Source organism: Dromiciops gliroides, chromosome 2 (genome assembly GCF_019393635.1).
Source record: "Dromiciops gliroides isolate mDroGli1 chromosome 2, mDroGli1.pri, whole genome shotgun sequence".
Taxonomy (NCBI): domain Eukaryota; kingdom Metazoa; phylum Chordata; class Mammalia; order Microbiotheria; family Microbiotheriidae; genus Dromiciops; species Dromiciops gliroides.
This window is the reverse complement of record NC_057862.1, coordinates 666,952,722-666,974,543: the sequence shown is the minus strand read 5'-3', so window position 1 is coordinate 666,974,543 and position 21,822 is coordinate 666,952,722. Positions and strand designations below refer to the sequence as shown.

At 47.1% G+C, this 21,822-nt stretch overlaps 1 protein-coding gene across 1 annotated transcript in view; it reads right to left on the bottom strand.

Moving 5' to 3' along the window:
* The window catches only part of SUCLG1 (succinate-CoA ligase GDP/ADP-forming subunit alpha), a 38,917-nt gene that overhangs the window by 3,840 nt on the left and 13,255 nt on the right, over positions 1-21,822 (bottom strand). The window contains exons 2-7 of the mRNA XM_043985802.1: positions 19,728-19,831; positions 15,088-15,204; positions 13,396-13,608; positions 13,199-13,256; positions 4,205-4,288; positions 2,215-2,366 (exon numbers count right to left, since the gene is read on the bottom strand). Coding sequence (XP_043841737.1) covers positions 2,215-2,366; positions 4,205-4,288; positions 13,199-13,256; positions 13,396-13,608; positions 15,088-15,204; positions 19,728-19,831 — 728 coding nt within the window. The remainder of the gene's footprint in view (positions 1-2,214; positions 2,367-4,204; positions 4,289-13,198; positions 13,257-13,395; positions 13,609-15,087; positions 15,205-19,727; positions 19,832-21,822) is intronic.

Sequence of the window (21,822 nt, the reverse complement as noted above, 5' to 3'; positions counted from 1 at the left end):
GGAGCCTTTCCTGGGTCCTCGACTGCTTTCCTGCAGGGGCCAGAACCTTCCCCTCCAAGATCCCTTTCTGCTGGTACGGAGCCTTGTCAGTTACATACGGCAGGGATGTCCAGCTCTGGGGGGGACAGATCCCCCCAGCACCGCAGTGACTTAGGGCACGTCAAACTAACCCGCCATGTGTTTTGTTGGATTTTTATTTATTCGTTAAACATTTCCCCATTATGGTGAGCTGCACTCGAGAGGACTGCAGCGGCCACAGGGCCATGGGGGTGACACCTCTGTAACGACTGGAATGACGCCACCTGCTGGAGACTTACTGTAGAAGAGTTCTGCCCATGAAGCGAAGGTCTTTGAGGGCAAGACCAGGAGTCTTTTCTTTGGCGTCAGGAAGTGACGCTGCTAGTGGGAGGAGGAAGGAAGAGACTGGCGCTCGGTCTCAGGCTCTTTCCTTTGGACTCTGGTGGAGAAGGGAGCTAGAAATGTGCTCTCCCTTTAATAGATAGGAATCTAGGCCTTTCTCTCTCTCTTTACCAAATTCTTATTCTCCTTAATAAATGCTTAAAAGTCTAACTCTTGCTAAAGCTTATAATTTATTGGCGACCACTCATTAGATATTTTAGACAGACTAGCTAGGATTTTAGCCTTTTAACACCTCTGATTTACAGGCTGTCTCCCCTGTCTCCCCCTCGGTCCAGAATGTACACTGAAGGCAAGAGAGAAGGAAATAAGATGAAAAGAAGTGATTTAGGAAAAGGATCGCAGCAGTGTAGAGGAGGGTCTGGAGGTTCTGAAAAAGGCAAGAAGACCAACTGGGAAATTATTCCAATAAGTCTCTCCCTTCTAAGTACCCACAATCCCCTTAATCTCCTTAGGTCAATCTGCAAATTGGCTTCTAACCTCTCTCTCCCATTTATTAGAAGTGCTTTCTCAGGGCAGCTAGGTGGCACAGTGGATAAAGCACCGGGCCTGGAGTCAGGAGGACCTGAGTTCAAATCCAGCCTCAGACACTTAGACACACTTACTAGCTGTGTGACCCTGGGCAAGTCACTTAACCCCAATTGCCTCGCTTAAAAAAAAAAGTGCCTTCTCAAAAGATCATTCAGGTCCAAATAATTGGCAAATGCAACAATCCTTCCCAACTCTATCTCCTTTAGCCTCTGCTCAGCATCTGATCCTGTTAACTGACCCCTTCCCTCCCTTGCCTTCCATGTTGACACACTATCCCGGTCCCCCATCTCCCTCCCTGAAGACCATCCTCATCAGCCTCCCTCCTTCTTCCCCTTCCCATCCTTCTACTCGTCATAACAAAGCCCACTATCCAAGGAGTTAGGGAAGCACTGCCCCTGCCTTCACTAAGGATCCAGAGGGAAAAAGATTTACTTATACTGGGGAGGGAGGGGTGGAAGGGAGAGAACAAAAACCGAAACAACTCAAGCAGTTTATGGTTAGCCTCCTGACTCAACTCTTAAACTCCTAAGTACTTCCAGGATCAGGGTCTCACTCTTTTCACTATCTTGTTTGAATACAATGTGAATTCTCTTAAAAAAACAATACAGGGGCAGCTAGGTGGCGCAGTGGATAGGGCACCGGCCCTGGAGTCAGGAGGACCTGAGTTCGAATCCGACCTCAGACCCTTGACACTTACTAGCTGTGTGACCCTGGGCAAGTCACTTAACCCCAACTGTCTCACCCCAAAACAACAACCACAATACAAAAAAGGCAGCAGCTCAGATATAGTGGAATATATCTCTAATGTGATTCAAGGTTCAGAAATGACTAAAGAAAGTGAGGAAGAGAATCAGCTTGCAGCTCACTATATAGAGTCAAACGCAAGCAGTTAATATGAGAAATAAAACTGCTTATAACATCTCTGAGCTCAAGGGATGCCAAGAATCTTGAATCCCCCAAGTCTGAAGTCCACATTTCATATTTATGCTGGAGAGACCACGGGGCATGGTGGGAACAGCCCTGGAGGGGAGACAGAGGAGCAGGGCTTACTTAAATGAACAGCTCTGCTTCAACCTGATCACCGTGGGGCCCTGACCAGGGTGCTGAACCTCTCGTCTTCAGTCTCCTCCTTTACCTGACCCTGACAGGTCCTGGACCAGAGGACTTCTGAAGGCCCTACAATGCTGGGACCCACTCTCATCAAAGAGCAGTATCAGCATCTTCCAGTTGAAAGCCTGCCCATGAAATGAGCCCAAACATCCTTACTGAATTGTGCTGTTTCAAGTAGGCGGCTGCGTTTTCTTCAGCGTTGCCGCCAATCTCGCCAATCAGGATGATCCCTTCTGTGGCGGGGTCTTTCAGGAAGACTTCGAGGCAGTCAATAAAATCTGTGCCATTAAAGGGGTCACCGCCAATCCCTGAAAAGGAAAAGAATGCCAACATAAGCTGGCATGTAGCGAGGCAGGCCTGAGAGTGGCAAAGCATGCACTTTCAGATGAACCGTTCACCCGCACTTCCTGCCTTGGTCTAAATGTTTAGTCTCCTCAATTGAATTTTTTAAAGTGAAAACCCCCAAAATAGCCCCAGACAGAGCCTAAATGACCGCACTTCCTCAGTGTCTGACCGCAAATGATCCTGACCACAAGAGCCTCTCTCGCTCCCTCTCATTTGTAGGAGCGGGTCCAAGCGGATGGCCCCCTAGGCCCTTTGCGGCACTAACAGCTTGTGATTTTCTCACCATCGCATATCCCTTTTCTCTTTGTCCTTTCTCTCCTAGAAATGATGCTAAGGAAGACCAAAAGCAAACCTGATGCCAACAAAAGACGACGACTATTTTAAATGAAATGTGTGTGATGGGTACAGCTTGTTCTGTGTGCTTGTAGATCCATGAGGTCAAAGAAGGCATGTATTGTTTTACTAACCACATTTACACACCAATTACCATATACAAAGGCAGCTTGGGCAGAACTGGGCTGGTCACCTGGGCTGAGGGTGGAGCTCTCTGCTGCCGCCTCTCCGAGCTGGGAGAAGCGGGGCTGGCTTCATGGTGCACACTCGCCTAATGGAGGTGTCCCCCAGGGCTGGTTCGGCTCTCTACAAGCTGCCCTTTTTCTGACAGGAGCCAAGCACAAGTCAGAGCCAGAAGACCCGGCTTCAAATCTTAGTGGTCACACAGGCCTTGGCAAAGCCTTTTCTCAGCCTCCGGTTCCCATCTGTAGACAGGCAATAAAAATACAGGGGCTACCTAGCTCACAGGGCATACCTCAAGGGGCTCACATGCTTTCAGCTCCTCATGGTTCTGGGTAAAGGATGGCACACAAGCTCAAGGAGAATTTCAAAGAAAAGAAATCTACCAAGTGTTCAATAGCAAACATTTTTAAGGCAACCCAAACCAGATGAAGCAAAATCTGAAATTCTAAAGCCTCGGTTAAAAACCTTGCAAAGAAACTGAGAAAGTAGCTTTTTTTGGGGAAAAAACACATGGAAGAAAAATTCAACAAGCACAGTTAAGTGCTATCTCTGTTAACACCAGGAGCTCACACATTGTGGGCACTTTTGAGGTGTCAAGGAGCTTTCCTCACAAAGGTAGCTTGCCTATGCCAGAGCTTTAGAGAGACAGAGGACTCTATCCAAAGCCAAAGACCACGCAAGTGCTGGAGTGGGCACCCAGGTCTGACTACAAGATCAACCTGCCTCTCAAGGCCTTCTGCCAATGACTTTCTAGAAGCCATCATGGAAACAAGAGGACCTTGGACTGTGACTCTTAAATGAAAACACACAAGTACTTAGAATGCAGCATGACCTGAGTTCAAATCTTACCTAACCAAGGGAAAGTCATTCAAACTCTTGGCTCGGTTTCCTCATCTGTAAAACTGGAATAAGGCCACCTGTGGTACTGATCTCACAGGGTTGTAAAATTCAAATGAGATGAGGCTTACCAAACACTATATGCAGCATCGGATATTTGGGCAGCTCAGTGGCACAGAGGAGAGAGTGCCGGGCCTGACGTCAGGAAGACTCAGCTTCCTGACTTCAAATCTGACCTCAGACACTTACTGGGCAAGCTCCCTCCTCTGTAAAATGAGCCAGAGAGGGGAATGACAAAGCACTTCAGTGTCTTTGCCAAGAAAACCCCTAATGGGGTTAACAAGAGTCAGCCACGACTGAAAAACAAGTGAACAATATAATTATTATATGCCCAAGTCATAAATCATTATTGTAATCACTAACAGCACAATTTCAACGGAAATCTCACCGATACACAACGACTGGCCCAGGCCAACTTGGGTTGTTTGATGAACTGCTTCATAGGTGAGGGTGCCAGATCTAGATACAATACCTGAAGGAAAATAATCCAGGAAGAGAATGTTAGTGTCATCTCTTAAAAAGAGCAACATCACTGAGAGTTTATATGCCCAGAGTATACGCTGGCCTTTATAAAACACCAACTCAAGTTATTTCTACAAATGTGACTAACAATGAACAAAACACTGCATCTAGAAAGTGTCTGGAAAGATGAAATGAGGCCGGATGGTTTTTGTGTTCTAAGAAAACAACTTTTGTTTTAAGGGTTGTTACGAGCTAGACAGACTCTACAAAGGAGACAGGAATCCAGGCCTCTGAATGAGTGAGGCAGTCCATGTGGCACGGGGAGGTACAGTCGTGCTTGTAGGCACACTGGCAGATTTGGCTAGACATGTAAAACCCGGATACCCCCAGCCATTGGACTACCTCCAAGTTTCAGCCCGAAAATTCTGAAAAACAATCACATTTGTGAATGGCTTCTTTCTAACCCTTCCCCATCCACGCCCCTTTTCTGTCTCACTATTCAAGATAAAGAGCTAAGAAGCAGCTAACCATAAGAAATGAAAGAAAAGAAAGTCAAGAAGGGAAGCTCACTGTCCAATCTTCATCAGGTCTGAGGTCTTACTTCTTTTAGACACTGGGCATGTACGAGAGTGCTTCATTTCCCGCAGGCACTCAAGGACAGCCAGATGCCCTTTCTTTACCCACACATGAAGTTATAAAGCAGAGAATTTGTTCTATGCCACAATTTACAAAACAATTTAGAAGAGGAAATAAATAATGGGTAGAGGTTTAATGCCACTAAGTTTACAGGCACGCAGGAAAAACCTCCACTGGCTGGAGATCCCAACAGATATAAAAACTGAAAGTGCAAATCAAAACAGAAGAAGTGGATGGACCAAATCTACTCATCTGTGGTTTGTTTTTTCAGACTTCCACTTTGTGACATCTGGTGTAATGAAACAGAATCCTAAAGGATGGTTTTGACAAGAATGGCAAGCAAATTCTGAGAACTCAGCCAAGTCACGGGCTTCCTGGGACTCAGTTTGTTCATCTGTAAAATGAGAGGACTGAACAAATGGTCCCAAAGGTCCTTCTAACTCTCACCGTCTGTGTAACTCAGAGCAGACCCTGCAGCAGCAGCAGCAGCACAGCCTCCATCACTGGCCAGTCAGAATTCATGTCAGAATGGGACACTATCCTTCCTAGCCCATGCCCCAACAAACAAGCTCAACACGAACACACTGATATTCTTAACCAGAGCATGGCCATCAGTCACTCAATAGTGCTGAGTTTGGGATCGGGGTATAAATTAGCATCTTCCTTGAACTGCATTTGGTATTTCATATGATTGCAGATTCTTGCATCAAAGAAAACTGGTTGGGGTGGCTAGGTGGCGCAGTGGATAAAGCACTGGCCTTGGATTCAGGAGGACCCGAGTTCAAATCCAGCCTCAGACACTTGACAATAGCTGTGTGACCGTAGGCAAGTCACTTAACCCTCATTGCCCCGCTAAAAAGAAAACTGGTCAAATTGGGAGAAAAATCTTGTACCTGTTGGTCATGAAGAATCATGTGGACAGTGCCCCAGACAGTCTGAAATGTTATCAAACTCAACCATCCTCACAGCCTTGCATTCTGAAAAGGGAATGCAGGACAGACTCCATCATTACCCTGGGTCTCTCTACTACTGGGGGAGGGGGGGGGCATTTCAAAACAATATGTTACTTCTATAAGTAGCACTGCTGTTGGTCAGCTTCCGGCCCAACACCAGCTCTTGGGAAAGTGGGTGGCAAAGATGGAAGAAAGGGACCCCAGAAGTAAGGACAGTGAACAATCTGAGGCTTATCTGAGGCTTCCGATGAGTTCCTAGTCACTAATCCAACAGCCCTCTTTGACGGTCTCTCCTCTGACCTCTGAGGCCCTCCCTCCAGCCTCCCACAGCTCTGGAGACGCCCGCCTTGTCTTGGTTCTCCCACCTCTCTAACGGCTCCTTCTGCCTCCTCTGCTGGCCCTCAGTCTTTTTTCTAACCACCCCTCAAGGCTGGTGTTTACCAGATTGTTGGCCTCGGCTCCCTTCTGTCCCAAATCTCTTCCAGATGGAAATCCGATTCACTCCAAGAAGTCTACAAAGCTGGCTCCCAAGTCTGTCACTAGCCCTGACCTCTCAAGTGGCAGACCCAGAGTTCCGATTGCCTACAACACATCACCCTAACAACATCCCACCAGCACCTTAGATTTACCATGTCCCAAACTGAACCAGTCTCTCCCCTGAAATCTCTTCTTCCTTCTGCTTTCCCCACCATTCACCCAAGTCAAAACAGTTTTATCTTCCATTTGTCCCTCTCCCTCACTTTCATATACAGTTACCCAGCCATGTTCCCCGCTTCCTTTCCTGTCTCATCATCTGCAGTCTGGACGACTACAGGAGCTTCCTAACAACTCTCCTCCTCTCCACTGGCTTCTCTTTTCAATCTATCTTTCACAACCTTCAAGACTCATTTTCCTTATAGTCAGATCTTGCCACCCCACTCTTCTGCGCAAAACCAACGGCTTTCTATCACGTACCCAGGCAAGTCCAAACTCTTCTGTGTAGAACTTAAAGCCCAGCATAATCTAGACCCGTTATACCTTCATGACCTTGTCTTCTAGAAGTCTCTCCCAACTACTCTCCCCTGCAGGTGACCCGGACCACGACTTATAATTCCCCACCTCTGTGCCTTTGTTCACTGTTCCCCATGGCCTGTATTTTTCTCTCCCTGGTGTCTTCTTATCCCATTCCTATCCATACTCTAAAGCCCAGATAAAACAGCACCTCCTACCTAAAGCTAGACTGAACTACTCTAGCCAGAAATGGTCATTCTCCTCTCAGGCCTCACACAGCACTTTGTCTAAACTTCTAACGTCCTCATCACCATTTGGTACTCTGGGCTAGAGTTATTTGTGCACGGGCCATCCTCCACTTGAGTCCTTGGGGTTAGGGGTCGTGTCCAACACCTAGCATGCTCTGCTCCACACCCAGCAGGCACCCTGAACAAATATTTGAACCAAAGAATTACAACCACAAACTACAGTAGTATGTGACAACTGAGTCCACGCAGTATGATACTAGGTCTCTGTTCCGTTAAGGCTACTTGGTCCTATTAACCCCAGGAGGAGAAAGCCAAGTATGTGGGAGATTCGTGAGTTCCTCAGGGTGGAAGCATCTAGAAGGCACTCGCTCTTTGTCTGTCTGTCTCAGTCACACACACACACACCCCCATGAGCCAGTAACAAGCGTCTCTGATGAAGCACACAGTCGAGCACAGACATTCTCCCCAAAGACATCCCAGCATGACAGACCCATCAGACTTTCCTTGGTCTACCAGCACAGCCTTCAAGAGCCCGGGACCCCCTCCCACACCACAGTGAGGCCCTGGAGAGGCTATTTAGTGGAGAAAATAAAAGTCTACAGGGTGTTTTAGGCCACTAAACCCTCCTCATCCTGCCCCAACAGCGTGGTACAGATAAGTGAGTCTGGGCACATGGTTAAAATGTGACTCTGCTCTCAGTCCACTTAACGTGTGACCTTATAAGCAAGTTACCAATGACACCTTCCTGGGTCTCGATTTCCCTGGGGCCTGGACTAGAGAGCCTCTCAGACCCCATCCAGTTCTACAGCAATGATCCTATGATCAAACAAATCATTCCAATGGGAAACAAGCAAGAGGATGCATGCCCTTCCAATTTAAAAAGGCTACTCTTTGACATTATCTCTGACTTACCAAAAGCTGTCTTCACAATCATGCCTACCTTATTAGCTAAAATCCTAATTCTACTTACAGTTCCCCAAACTCTCTGATCATTATCCCTAGAGCAGTGTTTTCCTAATACTGGCCCAAGTTCCAGGATAAGAACTTCTCTCCATCTATGCACTCGTGCCATTCTGTCCTACATCACTCGCTATCACTTGTCTCACAAACTATCCCAACACTCTTCACCCCCATCTGCTAAGCCTCCCCAAGAGGTAGGAGGATGAGGAAAGGGGAGTCTTGAAAACCTAGAAAGCATCAAGGAGAAACAGGTGACCAACCGTGTTTTCAAAGGCTTCTGAGAAGTCTGGGAGAATGAGAATTGAGAAAAAAAGCACTGGATTTGACAACTAAGAGATCATTAGTAACTTTGGATGGAGCAGCTTCAGTGGAAGATGAGGTTGGAAGCTGGAGAGCCGGGGGTTAAGAAGATGAGGAGAGAAAGTGGGGACACCCATGGCAGATGGCCCTTTGGAGGGGTCTGGCCACAAAGGGCTGACGAGATGATAGTGGGGATGGAAGGAAGGAACAAGTGAGGGTGTTTTTGAGATGGAGGCGACATGGGCATGTTTGCAGGCACTAGGAATGAACCAGAAGACGAGAGACTGAAATTAAGTGAAAGAGTGGAGGTGCCAGAGTGGGCAGTCTGCTGGAGGAGATGGGATGGAATGGGACTGCTGGAGCACATAGAGGGGTTCACACGCACATGTCCAGGAGCTCGGCAAATGCCACCGAATGCTCCACCCGCAGTCCGTATTGTGCGCTGGGGCCCATGTCAGGGTTATACTGCATTCCCCCAGTGGTGTCTCAGGGTCCCCACGGAGCTATCTGATTTCCTCTAGAGACAGCCACCCAGCGTGGTTCTACCCACAAATGTGCGCTTCTCAACATCGTCGGCAGACTAAAGGTCATAGAAAGCTAATACGATGATTTTCTTCTTATAACGGACTTGTAGCTGTTGATTCTGATTAGTTTGTTCAATGCTTTAAGCAAACTGCAAATTAAGAAGAACAGAAAATGAGAGTAATTGTGTACAGTAGTTTACTCTCCTGTTCTCCCTCAAGCTTAAGTGGTAAAAGTAAAAGCACATTCATTAAAAAAAGCCTGTAATAATAGAACCCAAAAACTTGGCAGGGAAGCAAGTTCAATGCCTTCCAATTTGGAGGCTCCTTCCTTTCTTCAACAACATTCCGTGACTGATGTGTCGGGTTATTACTTGGTCGCCATCAACATAAACTTAGTCTCCCCATTCCGCTCTGCTACAATTACATTCCATCCAGATTAGTTCAGATCCATCCGTACGTACGAAGTCTCCTCAATCTCCTGCTGCCAGACGTCAGGCTTCAGGACAAAAGGTAGGAGGGAGCTGGGTTACAAAGGGCTTTGAATGCTGATCAGAGGATTTTACAGGGAGCCTCGGAAAGTTTCCTGAGTAGTGGTGGGGGAAGAGAGGATGTGACATCATGAGACCTGCATTTTAGGGGCTCAATTGGGATGGAATGTTGTGGGCGGAGAGCTGAGGTAAGGAGACGCCACCCCCAGCAGACTGCTCCAATAGTCCAGGTGTGGGGGGACACGGACCTGCTCTGGATGGGTGGCGGTGTCAGAGGAGAGAAGGGGGTGCATTCAAGAGACGTTATAGAAATGAGATCAACAGGCCTTGGCTATAGCATGGACCAGGACAAAAAAGCCAACGAGGCAACCAAGGGCATCCACTAACGACAAGGCCAGGAGTCTCTAGAGAAAACAGATGAGCATCAGGCCCTTCCTTTAAAACCTGGTGGGAAAAAAATGGGGTTGAAAGGCATCATGGGGACTGTTCAGCCTGCCCCACACAGAGGGGCTACACAGGGAAAAGACACAAAGCATGTAAATGCACCTCTTGTTTTTCTAACGCAGGCCACCGGCTAAGGGGATGCCAAAGGTGAGCTGAAAGCTGATCTGTCACACAGCACTCCTGCCCAAAGCAGACCAGAGACCTCTGCATGGATGTGGAGTGTGAGAGAACACTGCTTTAAAGTCAGAAGACCTGGGTTCAAATCTCCACTTTGCAACCTACTATCTGAGTGGCCTTGTGCAAGTCACTCCCCCTCTATGGGCCTCAGCTTGCCCAGAGACCGATTAGGTGACTTCTAAAGTTTCCTGCAGCTATAAACCTTCCCAATGTGTGTTCCATGTACAATAGTAACAGGGAAGCCTGTAAAGTGTCAGAATGCTGCTCAACAGCCGCGACTCTCTTAAGAGTGCCCAGGAGGGGGCAGCTAGGTGGCACAGTGGAGAAAGCACCGGCCCTGGAGTCAGGAGGACCTGAGTTCAAATCCGGTCTCAGACACTTGACACTTACTAGCAGTGTGACCCTGAGCAAGTCACTTAACCCCCACTGCCCCACAAAAAAAAAAAAAAAGAGTGCCCAGTAAAAGTAGCTCTGTAATACAGAGAACCATCCTCTCCCTCTACCACTCCACGAGACCTGTGGTCTCATCGATGGGGAGGGGTCGTCTTCCCTGACTCCTCCAATACTGGCCTCACTGTATCCCCTCCTGTCTGTCCCGCGTGGCTCTTCTTCAGGCCCTCCTGTCAATGTGCCACAGGAGGCCCACTCCACAGGCTGTGGGCCTTCCTCCGAGTTCTCCCTGCCACCTCATGAATACTACCAGATCATAAGAGCCACCCCAGGGTTACCCATTCTCACTAGCTGGCCTAACAGTCACGGAATTCTCTAGTGTGCTCTTTCACTTCTCTGACAGAATCCCTTATCTGTCACAGTCTCATCCAATCCCTGCGCACCACACGCTGCCTTGACATAACCACAAAGGTAACATTGACCTTCTGATTATGTGCTTGCCAAAGGTGGTTGCCAACATCACGGAGGATGTCTGCCCCAAATTCCAGTTCCCTTTTCCCACTTCAGTAGAAGACGCCACCATCCCAAACATCCCTGACCACTCTGCAGAGTTCTGAACAGAGGAGATTTCCTAGGTGTGGTCATTAGTGCAAGATGAAGCTTTGTTCCCCAGAACACACAGATGCCTGTGACCCAAGGGTGGTCAAGATGACATTTCTCCTTATATCCTCTCTCATGCATCAGTGTTCTGCCCCCATGCTTATATCCAATTAATAAATCCTGTAAAGGCAAGGTCTTGTAACAGAGAGAGGGCTGGCCTCAGTGACTGGAAAACCTGGGGTCAAATCCTCTGACACATGCAGGCTGTGTGAGCCTGAGCAAGTGACTTAATCTCTCAGTGCCAGGCAACCCTCCAAGACCCACAATGATTGAGGGAATCTGCTCACCATAAGTTCCTTGTAAGAATGAAATCAAAGTCTGAAAAATAGAAAATAAACTCAATTCTACCAGTGTATTCAACGTGGCTGGGTCTGAAGTCCACTTCTTCTGACTAGGTCAATCGCTTAGCACCCCTTCTTCTACAGAGACACTCTCTACTACCAATTTTCACAACAGCCCTTTCCTCCTTCTCTTTCTACTCCTCAGTCTTCTTTGCTGGGTCCCCTCCAAGTGAGGGGAAGCCCTAGAACTCTGACCTCATTCCCCTTCTTTTCTCTCCATGACTTCATCAGTTCCCACTAGTTCAGTGGGAATTCTAAAAAGCCTATTATTCGACTAATTTTGAAACAAAATATTGACTTTTACCTAAAGGCCCTGAGCAAAATTTCACTAAGCATTTTGAGAAAGTTTGAGGCATCTAAAAAGGGGGAAAGGTACAATATTCTGAATAAAAACTGGGAAGTTGAATATTGAGCTTTACAATTCTAGGCCACTAACTTAAACCAGCTTAGTCTAGGAATACCCAGAAATCCCTGCCATTAGGTAGTAATCAGAAAATGAGATAAACAGCCAAGAAAAGAAAACAAAGTAAATGTGCCTATGTCTCAAAAATGTATGAGGGGTGCAGCCAGGTGGCGCAGTGGATAAAGCACTGACCCTGGATTCAGGAGGACCTAAGTTCAAATCCGGCCTCAGACACTTGATACTTACTAGTTGTGTGACCCTGTGCAAGTCACTTAACCCTCATTGCCCCGCAAAAAAAAAAAAAGTATGAGAAGTTACAGCTGAAAAGGCTTGAGCAGTAATACCAAGGATGGAATGCAATCATAACAATAATGCCCTGGGCCTCACTGGGCAGAACAGTCTCCCTACCAGGAATGAAGACACACCCCCAGAGATTATATCCCACATAACAACGCCCCCACAGGCCAGTCTGACAATGCTGTTTTGACAAGTCAGGGTTAGTAACACTTAACCAGCTCTGTATTCAATAAAAGCGGGGGAGGGAATCCTAAAAATATTTTCCATTTAATTTCCAGATTAAAACTTTAATTCCACAAACATTTCCATGCAAGGTATTAGACTGGGCTCTAAGGATACAAAGACACGCATTAACAGTCCGTGCCCTCAAAGAGCTTACTTTGCACTTAAGTCCTATTTTTTAAAACAAAGACCATCAAGTATGTTGGCCCCAAACTGTCATCCCTGCTGCTGAGGGAGGTGAAGGCTGATGATCACTTGAGTTTGACAGTTCTAAGCTAAAGCCAACTAGGTGTCTGCACTGAGCACACGCCAATCTGGTGAGCTGATTTGAGCAGAGGATCGTCAGGCTGGCCACCGGGGAGGGAGCAAGCTAGCCCAAGCAGGAGAAACGGGGCAGATCAAAGCTTCCGAGAGGCGAGGCATGTACAGCATGGGTGAGAGAAGAGAGACCTTTTTTTTTAAATCTTTTTTTAGAAAAAGATCCAATCAAGGTGATGGTTTGGTCCATCCTATTGCCCCATGAAGCCAGACGCTGATCATATCTGACCTGCCTTTCGTGTAACAATGTTTACTGAATGGAATGTTAAAGATTTTGCCCATCAGCTCAGATATGACACTCATTTTAATGGGGCACACACTGTCACTTATTCACTGTATCAAACAGCTTTGCTGTTTCTCTGTTTTTCGTTACAAGAAAGGGTTCAGGGGAAGGGAGATTTAAGAGAAACGAAGATATAAAAACAAAAGCTGTTCATAAAACTCTAACGACTGAGTTATTAAGTGTATCATGGTTTTTAAAGTCTCCTTCATGTTTTGAAACTAGGACAAAGGGGATTTCGAGAACTAAAAAAACAACAAATAGGAGAGAGTGCTTGCTCGGTACTCACCAATTCTTCCTTTCTTGTGAATGTGGCCAGGCATGATGCCGATTTTGCATTCCCCAGGCTTAAGGAAAGTAAATTAGAAGCAAACATTTCAGAAAAGACTTTTTTAACTCTCCAAAGAATTACAAATAAATACATGAAAGTTCAGGTTAGCTCAGAGCAGGCTAACCTCACAACAGCTTAAATACTCATGAACTTACATTGATAACTCCAGGGCAATTGGGGCCAATAAGCCTCGTCTTCCCCTGCCGGAGCAGGGCATGTTTGACTCGAACCATGTCCTGCTGCGGGATCCCTTCTGTGATGCACACGACAAGGGGCATCTCGGCTTCCACAGCTTCTTTCACTGCGGCGGCAGCAAACGGAGGAGGCACGTAAATCACGGACGCTGTGGCTCCAGTTTGTTCTTTGGCCTGAAACATCAATTGTGGCATGTTGGCTTACCAGGAATCCCCCAGGCCGGCAGGCAGAGGCCCTGCACATAGCAGGGTCTGGAACCGGGAAGTCCTGTGTCCAGTCCTGCCTCACACACTGACTAGCTGTGTAACGCTGGGCTCCCCTTTAACCTCTCTCAGAGCCTTAAAGCGCTTATAAATGTCAGAGAGTATTATAATCTTCATTATTATTGTTGCTATTAATAAAAGAAATTTGCTGCTAGCACTCCTTAGCCAGGGGACTAAAGAAGGAATAGGAGACAGCTGGCTTCCTCCTCACAGCACAAGCTTCCTAAGCATGGGCCCTGGACTCCAGACTGGGCCCCCAGACTCACTGCTTAATGTGCCTCCTTTTCTGACCTCCATGAATCTCATGGGCCCCGCGGGTGACATCCTACCCTTGGGCCCAGATGCAGCTGGGCTGGTAAGCTACTAAGGGTTTGCTAGGATGGTCCCATGGTCCTGCCTCTTTCTGTCTATCTTCTTCCAGACACACAGTGAGAGGGACAAAAAGACACAGATCTTCTCATAAGCCCCCATTTGGGCCTCCCAATCCTCAACAACTGTTATCTGTGAATTTACGAGCCCGCTATGAATGATAATTATATCCCCCCACTAGAGTTTAAACAGGATCACGGGACCAGGTGGAGAAGGAGGGCTAAGGAAATGAAAATGCCAGGGAAGCCAAAGACCCCGGAACACTTCCTCATCCCCAACTCGTAGGGGTGGCAGAGTTATCACCTCAGCATTAGGAAAAATGGGACCATGGCGGGATAGGGAGGGGGACAGGCTTACGAAAGCCATCCTCGCTCTTGACAGACGTGGCTCAGACACAGCTCGCCAGTCCAGAGGAAAGAGATCCTTCACACAAATCTCCCAAGGAAACTCACAGTCAAAATGCTAACAGTTAATATTTCTTGGAGAAGCAGGGCAGCCTAGAGACTAATGAGCTGGCCTAGTCATGAAGCCCCGAGTTCAAGTTCTATCTCTGAACCATCTGGGCCGAGCAACTGCAGGGAAGTCACTGAGCCTTCTAGTGCCTCTGGCAGCCCTGTAACAGAGTGTTCTGCATTAGGACAGAAGGGGCCTCCCTGTGAAGAAATCACAGACCTGTTTAAAAAAATTGTTTAGAACTTTCAAGATTTACACAGAACTTTACAACTTCCTTCTTTCATAGGTCGTCTATAGCAGAGATTCCCAACCTTTCTAGGAGGGCCAACTTTCACTTCCTCTGAGCGAGGAGATCACAGTGTATGGAGTCCGGGAAGGGGTCACCAGGGCTGGCCCACAGAATGACTTTTATTTCGTGTGTCTATTTAAGACGAAATACATCTGTTTTCAGTCCCCACTCACATTCTTAGCTCTGTCTCTTGCTAGTGGAAAGAGGCGTGATCATGTCCCGACCTAAGCAGCATTTCCAAGCCTTACTACAAGCCAAGCTTGGTTGTTCTTCATTACCTCCTTCACAGAATTAAAGACAGGCAGGCCCAAATGCGTCTTGCCTCCTTTCCCTGGCGTTGTTCCTCCAACCAGTTTCGTGCCATACTCCAATGCCTGCTGGCTGTGAAAGGTGCCCTGGTGGGGGAAAGGCACAAGAAACTTGATAAGGCCTCAAGAGTAACAAGGACAACCCAACATATTTCTGACCTTTTGCCACAGAGGTAAATTGATCATTCAGAAAAGTAAAAGCTGATCCCTATTTCCACTTTTAAAACATTGGTTTACTGGTGGCATAAAAAGGAGCTATCTCAGAGGTCTAAGTAGCAGTGTCACTACTCTGAAGGTCACTTCCCAGCCACCCTGAGACTCCAGAACACACGTGTGACCCTGAGGGAGCGAGGCCTTGCTGCAAGAGACTTGGCTGAGCCACGAGCCAGGAGGGACACCTTTCTATGTGAACCTGACAGGAAGGAGGCGAGGGATAAGGAAAAAACAACTCCTGGCACCCCCCTGGGAGATATTTTAGGAAGATTTCCATTTACAAAAGTTTCATATCAGGTAGTGCAGTTAGCTGGAAAAGTCCCTTACATATGAACCAGTTCCTTTCTCAAAGATAATGGGCAAATAAAACATTACCGTTCTGTCCAGGAGAGGAAATACAACTACTGGTATGAACAACACAATATTTAAGGGACAGCTCAAATACAGGTAAAGAGATTTTGTTTAAAAATCGAGACTTTTGAACAGAGAAAATTAGGGGCCAAGGAGAAATTATAAGTCAATTCTCCACTTGGAACATCCAACACTGCTTCTCTCTGTTCTCATCTTGGGGAATCCACTAATCATTAGCACTTGCTCCAGGGGTGCCAGGGGAAGTAGAAGGAAAAGAATTCCAAACCAGTTCTTTTTGCTACCTGTTAGTGGCAGGAGAAAAGACTAGAGAAATGCAAGTGTTGAAGCTGATGGGTAAAATGGGGTCTGGAGTACATCTGGGGATGATCCCCTCTTGATCTCTGTCTCACAAGATCTACCAATAGGAATTCTAAGGTAAAATGTGAGACACGGCCGGGAAAATACAACTTGTATCATCATCATAAAGACATTGGTGGCACCATCCAAACAGGATGCTTTAAAGTAGGAATTCCAAAACTCGCGATGTATACATACATTCATGATAACTTAGCACATTACTTCAGTAATCAAAACAACTTTGATAAAATAAAGAAGTGCTCAGTTAAATATACAAATGACTGATGACCTGACATTGGGAACATAACCACAACCTTAATTAGTTTGCAAATAATCGCATGTGTATCTTACACAATAATCTGATGAGCAGCTTATTAATGAAAAGGTTTAGAAACTGAATCCCAGACTGGGAAGAGGCCTCAGAAATCATCTGTGCTCAATGAGACTCCAAGCAGGCCTCCAGGGAAGTGAGGGGGAGGGGATGCCTCCAAAGCAGCCGGGCCACGGTTACACAGCTCAGGGGTTCTTCAGCTAGGGGTCAGGATTCAGCTGGGACAGTCAGGAAGCTGCTCCTGACATCAAACTTCAAGGTGCCTCTCTGCAAACTCCATCTGTTTCTCCTTGAGGACACACAGAATGAGACGGTCTTTCCTCCATAGGGCAGGTATGTGTCCCCTGAATCTCCTCTTCACCAGAGTAAACATTCCCAGTTTCCTGAGCCGACCTTGATGACATTCACTCTAGGCTCTTCCACATCATTTCACGTATGTGAAATGTTACATTCGCTGATGCTGCCAGGAAAATGAGTCATTGCTACCCTATGCTTCCCAAAGAGCCAAGAGGTCAGCGGTCTGCAAAGGCCGGTGATGGGCAAGTGGGTGACTTCTCACTCAGTAACTCGGGCAGAAGACACTTGGCCACCTTTCTGTAAATGTGCTTGGCTCAGGACCCACCCAAAGGTGCTAGATGTGTTTGAGAATGTCCAATTCCAGCCCTGAGAATACCTACGAGAAGGGCCTTTGGGTTCCAAAGTTCAGTCCTGGGACGCTAGGAGAAATAAGAGGTGAGGACCTAGGGGACAGTGCATATCAAGTTGGTCAGAGACCAAAGATCCTGAGAGTCTGGTTTAACCAAGCCTGTGGCAAAGCAGAGAGGTGAGAGCCTGCCTCAGAGCCAGGAAGACCTACACATTCTACGCTGTTCTCCGACCTATTCAGAGATATGACCCTAAGGGCCCTGGGCTGTTTTCAAAGACTCAAAGTTGCAATGCAAGTAGTCAACCTTCACTGGCAGAAGGAATTCCCTCCACCAATGAGCCACAGACCTGGACCCAAAAGGAGGATATAGACCCGCCACGTGCCAGGGTCCTTGCCACTCAGGTACTGTTTCAGATCACCGAATCCAAAAACAAACCTGGAGAAAACCTTCAAAATCATCGAGTCCAGCCTCTGTTTTACAGGAAAGGAAACTGAGGCCCAGAGCGGTGAAGTCCAGGCCTCCTCTGCTCCCATCCTTCCAGTCCCTGCCGGGTAAATCTCTAGAGGTGACCCCTAGGCTAACTCTGTGCTCTGGGGCAAGGTCTGTACCAGAGAAGGGGCCTCCCGAGGCCAGCAAACAGGGAACAACAAGCTCCTATTCTGGTTTTGCTACATTTCGTCAATACGTGAAATGAAGGTTGGCAGCCACTGGCCATTTGCATTGCCGGGTATCTATTAAGAAATACAATTTTCCCTCATTCATATGTGGAACAAGGAGTACCTGGAAAAAAAGAACTAATGAGCTGAGATGAAACAGAAATGCTGAGTCCCCGTGGAAATGAGCGTTACATTTAGGCCCAAAGTGCCACCTCCACAGTGGCTGCTTCTGAATGAACAAACGGATCGGGCGAGGGCTGAACAGGAGCACAATGGGAATGGGAATGATGGAAGACAAGGGAACCGTGGCCATGGAAACAACAGAGAACCCAACTGTGGGGACCGGCCACCACCTGACACAGGCCACACAGGAAGGGCCAACACGGAGCCTGGGAAACGCCTCACCTGGAGAAGGAGTGAGCAAGGCTGCAGGCCACGAAACCATCCCAGGGCCACCCCAACTCAGGGCCTCGGCATCCCAGGGCCCCCTCGCCCACACTCTGGCACGGCCAGCCCATGACTCTTGCTGTGTGTCCCTGCTGTCCAAGACCCATGCAAGCGAGCTGAGTTTGGACAGACTCACTGGCCATTTGGCCATAAGGCGCTCAGGTTTTCAGCCTCGATGACTCCCCAAGATCAACAAAGAAAGGCACCATCGGTGCTGGGCGCGGAGCATGCACAGACAGCACCAAAGTCACAGCCTCTCCAAGTACTGCCATTAGTACAACCACAGAGGGGGTTTATATGTAGTTTACACTTCATGTATAGGAATCTAGTTAATAAAGTGACTGCAAGGGGGCAGCGAGGTGGCACAGTAGATAAAGCACCGGCCCTGGATTCAGGAGGACCTGAGTTCCAATCTGGCCTCAGACACTTGACACTTACTAGCTGTGTGACCCCAGGCAAGTCACTTAACCCTCATTGTCCCACCAAAAAAAAAAAATAGTGACCATGCACACAACCCCTGCTTTCAGGGAATTCAAACACATTAAAGTGTCTTTATCCAGTTATTTGTCCATAAGCTTATTTTCTTTCCCCTACTAGACCACAAGCTCGTTGAGGGCAGAGATCACGTCTCAAACAGCTGGCGCCCACTACAGAGTCCCCTGCACAGAAGGCATACAGCACTCGTTCCTCATGTGCCAAACTCAATGTCCTCTTTTTTTGGTACTTCGGGATTTTGTTTTGTTTCAGGGTCATTGCTCTGAACATCAGCCAATGTACAAAAATGCTACTAACCAGAATTATAGCTGAGAAGGCTGCTGAATAAGCCTGCTCTTGTGGATAAAAGATATGAGTATGTGGGTGGGGGGTGGGAATGGAGGAAGAAGAGAAGTTGGAACACATTTTTTTAAAAAATTAATGTTAAAATTTGTTTTTACATATATTTTGGAAAATAAAATTCTATTCAATAAAAAAAAGATATGGGTAAAAAAATGGGGTGAGAGGGAGGGGAGAGCAGGGAAAACTACTGAAGTCACTCCTATTATTTTAAACCAGAAAGAGTTCCCAGAAAATCCAAATAATGAAAGGAATGGATTTTAGGAGAAATATTTTTCTGTCCAAATTGATTTTTTTTTTATGTTTTTTTTTGTTAGTGAGGCAATTGGGTTTAAGTGACTTGCCCAGGCTCACACAGCTACTAAGTGTCAAGTGTCTGAGGCCAGATTTGAACTCAGGTACTCCTGACTCCAGGGCCGGTGCTCTATCCACTGAGCCACCTAGCTACCCTGTCCAAATTGATTTTTAAAAATCTTCATGAATTAACAATCTGTGTTTAATTTTTAAAGGAATCTCAAGGTAAAAACAGCCTTTCAATCCATAGAATGGTGGATCTGGTCACTTTACAGGCCACCAAATAGCACCCGGCTGCCATGGCAACAATTAAAATACATCACCTCGTAACGCTGGAGCAAACACAATGAGAACACTCTGTTACCATCTGCCCCACAGAAGAGAACAGGAAACAATCGCTCAGTGGTACAGATACATTTTATGAGGGGAAAAAATGAACCGATGCCCCCAAGACAGAAGACGGGGAGCATGTACACACACCTGCTTGCCGGTGAAGCCTTGGCAAATAACCTTTGTGTTTTTGTCGATGTAGAGGTTCTGCCTCGAGGCCGTGTAGGCGCAATGCCGGACTCCGCTCTGCTGCACTGAAAAACAGAGAAGGCAATGATGAGTGTAACGGATGCCATTTCTAAACACGTGGGGTCACAACTGCCACACCAGTAGCAAGTCAAGCAGCCTAAGGCAGACCCCTGCTGGGACGCTGGGCTAAACCTCGAACCCAGCAGTTCAGATGCCAGATGGGCTCCAACAGCCACTCGGCACTGTAACCCTATCAGACAGACTTCCGTGGCACTGGTGGCACTGAGGAAAAATGCCTGTAGAAATGTCTTCTCCACACTGAGGCAATGAAAGGCTGAGTGCCCAGCCTGCTACAATTAAAGAATGCCAGGGCTTAATTAGAAACAGGTTCCCCACCAACCAGTCATTATTGCCACTAAATACTATTTAAGTGGCCGTGGACACAAAGGAGCTGCATTCTTTCCAGCCAAATGCATCTACTAACTCGATCAACACTGAAACCCACAGAAAATGAGCCCAATAGGCAGAGAACCAGAGAACACCAGAACACCCCGAGAGGACCGGACAGCGTGGCCGGCCACAGACCCCCCATCCAGCCTTCCCCCTAGCCTTCTTCCTGCCAAGCTACTGCTGAGGCACCCACCCAGCCCTGGATCCCCCATGTGGGCTCTGTTGTCTCTATGCTGTTACTGAGAGCCTGGGCCCAGAACCCCAGCCATCTTCCAACTGTGCTCCTGCCAACACATCAGCCCCCTGCCCTTGCCATCTCTCGTTCTGGGAATGGCCGCCAAGTAGACATGACCGCCATTTCTGGGTCACCTGACCGTCCTGAGTCCAGCCACAAACCCTGTAACTTCCCAGCCCAAAACGCCTTCCCCAGCCATGTGACCTCCCCCCTGACACCTAGCTCACTGTGCCGTACGTGCTGCCACTTTAAAGCAGGGAGTGAGCATTCCCACCACACATTTTGTCTAGTTTAACGATGAACATTTCATCAACAATAGGAGAAAGCATCCCGGTATAGGGAAAGAAGGCCAGTTTGTTGTCAAGTAGGTGCCAATTTTCCTCTGGCACTTAGAGAGCATTGTGAGCCCCACCTCTCCCTTCCCCCTCTGGGCTACATACTACAAAATAATATTAGAACAATACTTTAGTCTGAAGTCCTTGGTCTCACTTGGATGAGAAACCCTTATAGGTATTTCTTTAACTATCAGTGTGAACAATGCCCCCATTATATCCCCCTTTAGCCAAGACCCAAACATAATCCTCTGGTTCTCCAGGAGGAACTAGGTTCTGCCTTTTGACAGATTTAGGAGGAAGAACAAACACAGAGACCCTTCTGTGCTCATGCCTGGAGAGTGTGAGGCAAGGATCAGACTAAGAGAAGGAATTCTGTCTTCGGTTACATTGGTTAATGAAAGTACCTCAAGTTCCCCTTTGACCAGGTGGAGAATCCTTGAAAGGAGTGGTCAAAGGTGGACTGAATAGTTTTAGGACAATGGTTTTCCAAGGGTATGCACAAAGTTAAGTGATCATCATTCTGCTTGATCAAGCAAACGGAACTGAACAGTTTCCTAAATTGTGAACCCTCGCTCAATCCTAACTTGAAATTTTGTCATTCATCAGGGAATGCTATAAATTATAACTCAAAAATGGCTTGTGTTAGATTTCCAAGGGCATGAGATTGCCGCCACTTAGAACTTTTCTCCCTGAGGCAGAAAAATATTTTAAATGATGTAAATTAATATAAATTATTTCTGACAGGCCTGTGGCTAAAATGCAGAATAAAACATTTTCCTCCACAGCTGTGTGACCTTGGACAGATCACTTAACCTCCAAGATTTTCTTATCATAAAATAGGAGATAAGACCAAATGATTTCCAGGGGGCTGTTACAGCTCAAAGTCTTTTGTACCTCCCCAACTACAAACCTTTGGAAGGTAAAATTATAATGTGGAAATTACTTCAAGAAAAACCCAAGGATCCCGAACTTGGTTTCTTTTCCTTCAAGAACTACAACACAAATGTGGAAGAAATAAGGAAACTGGGGGGCAAGG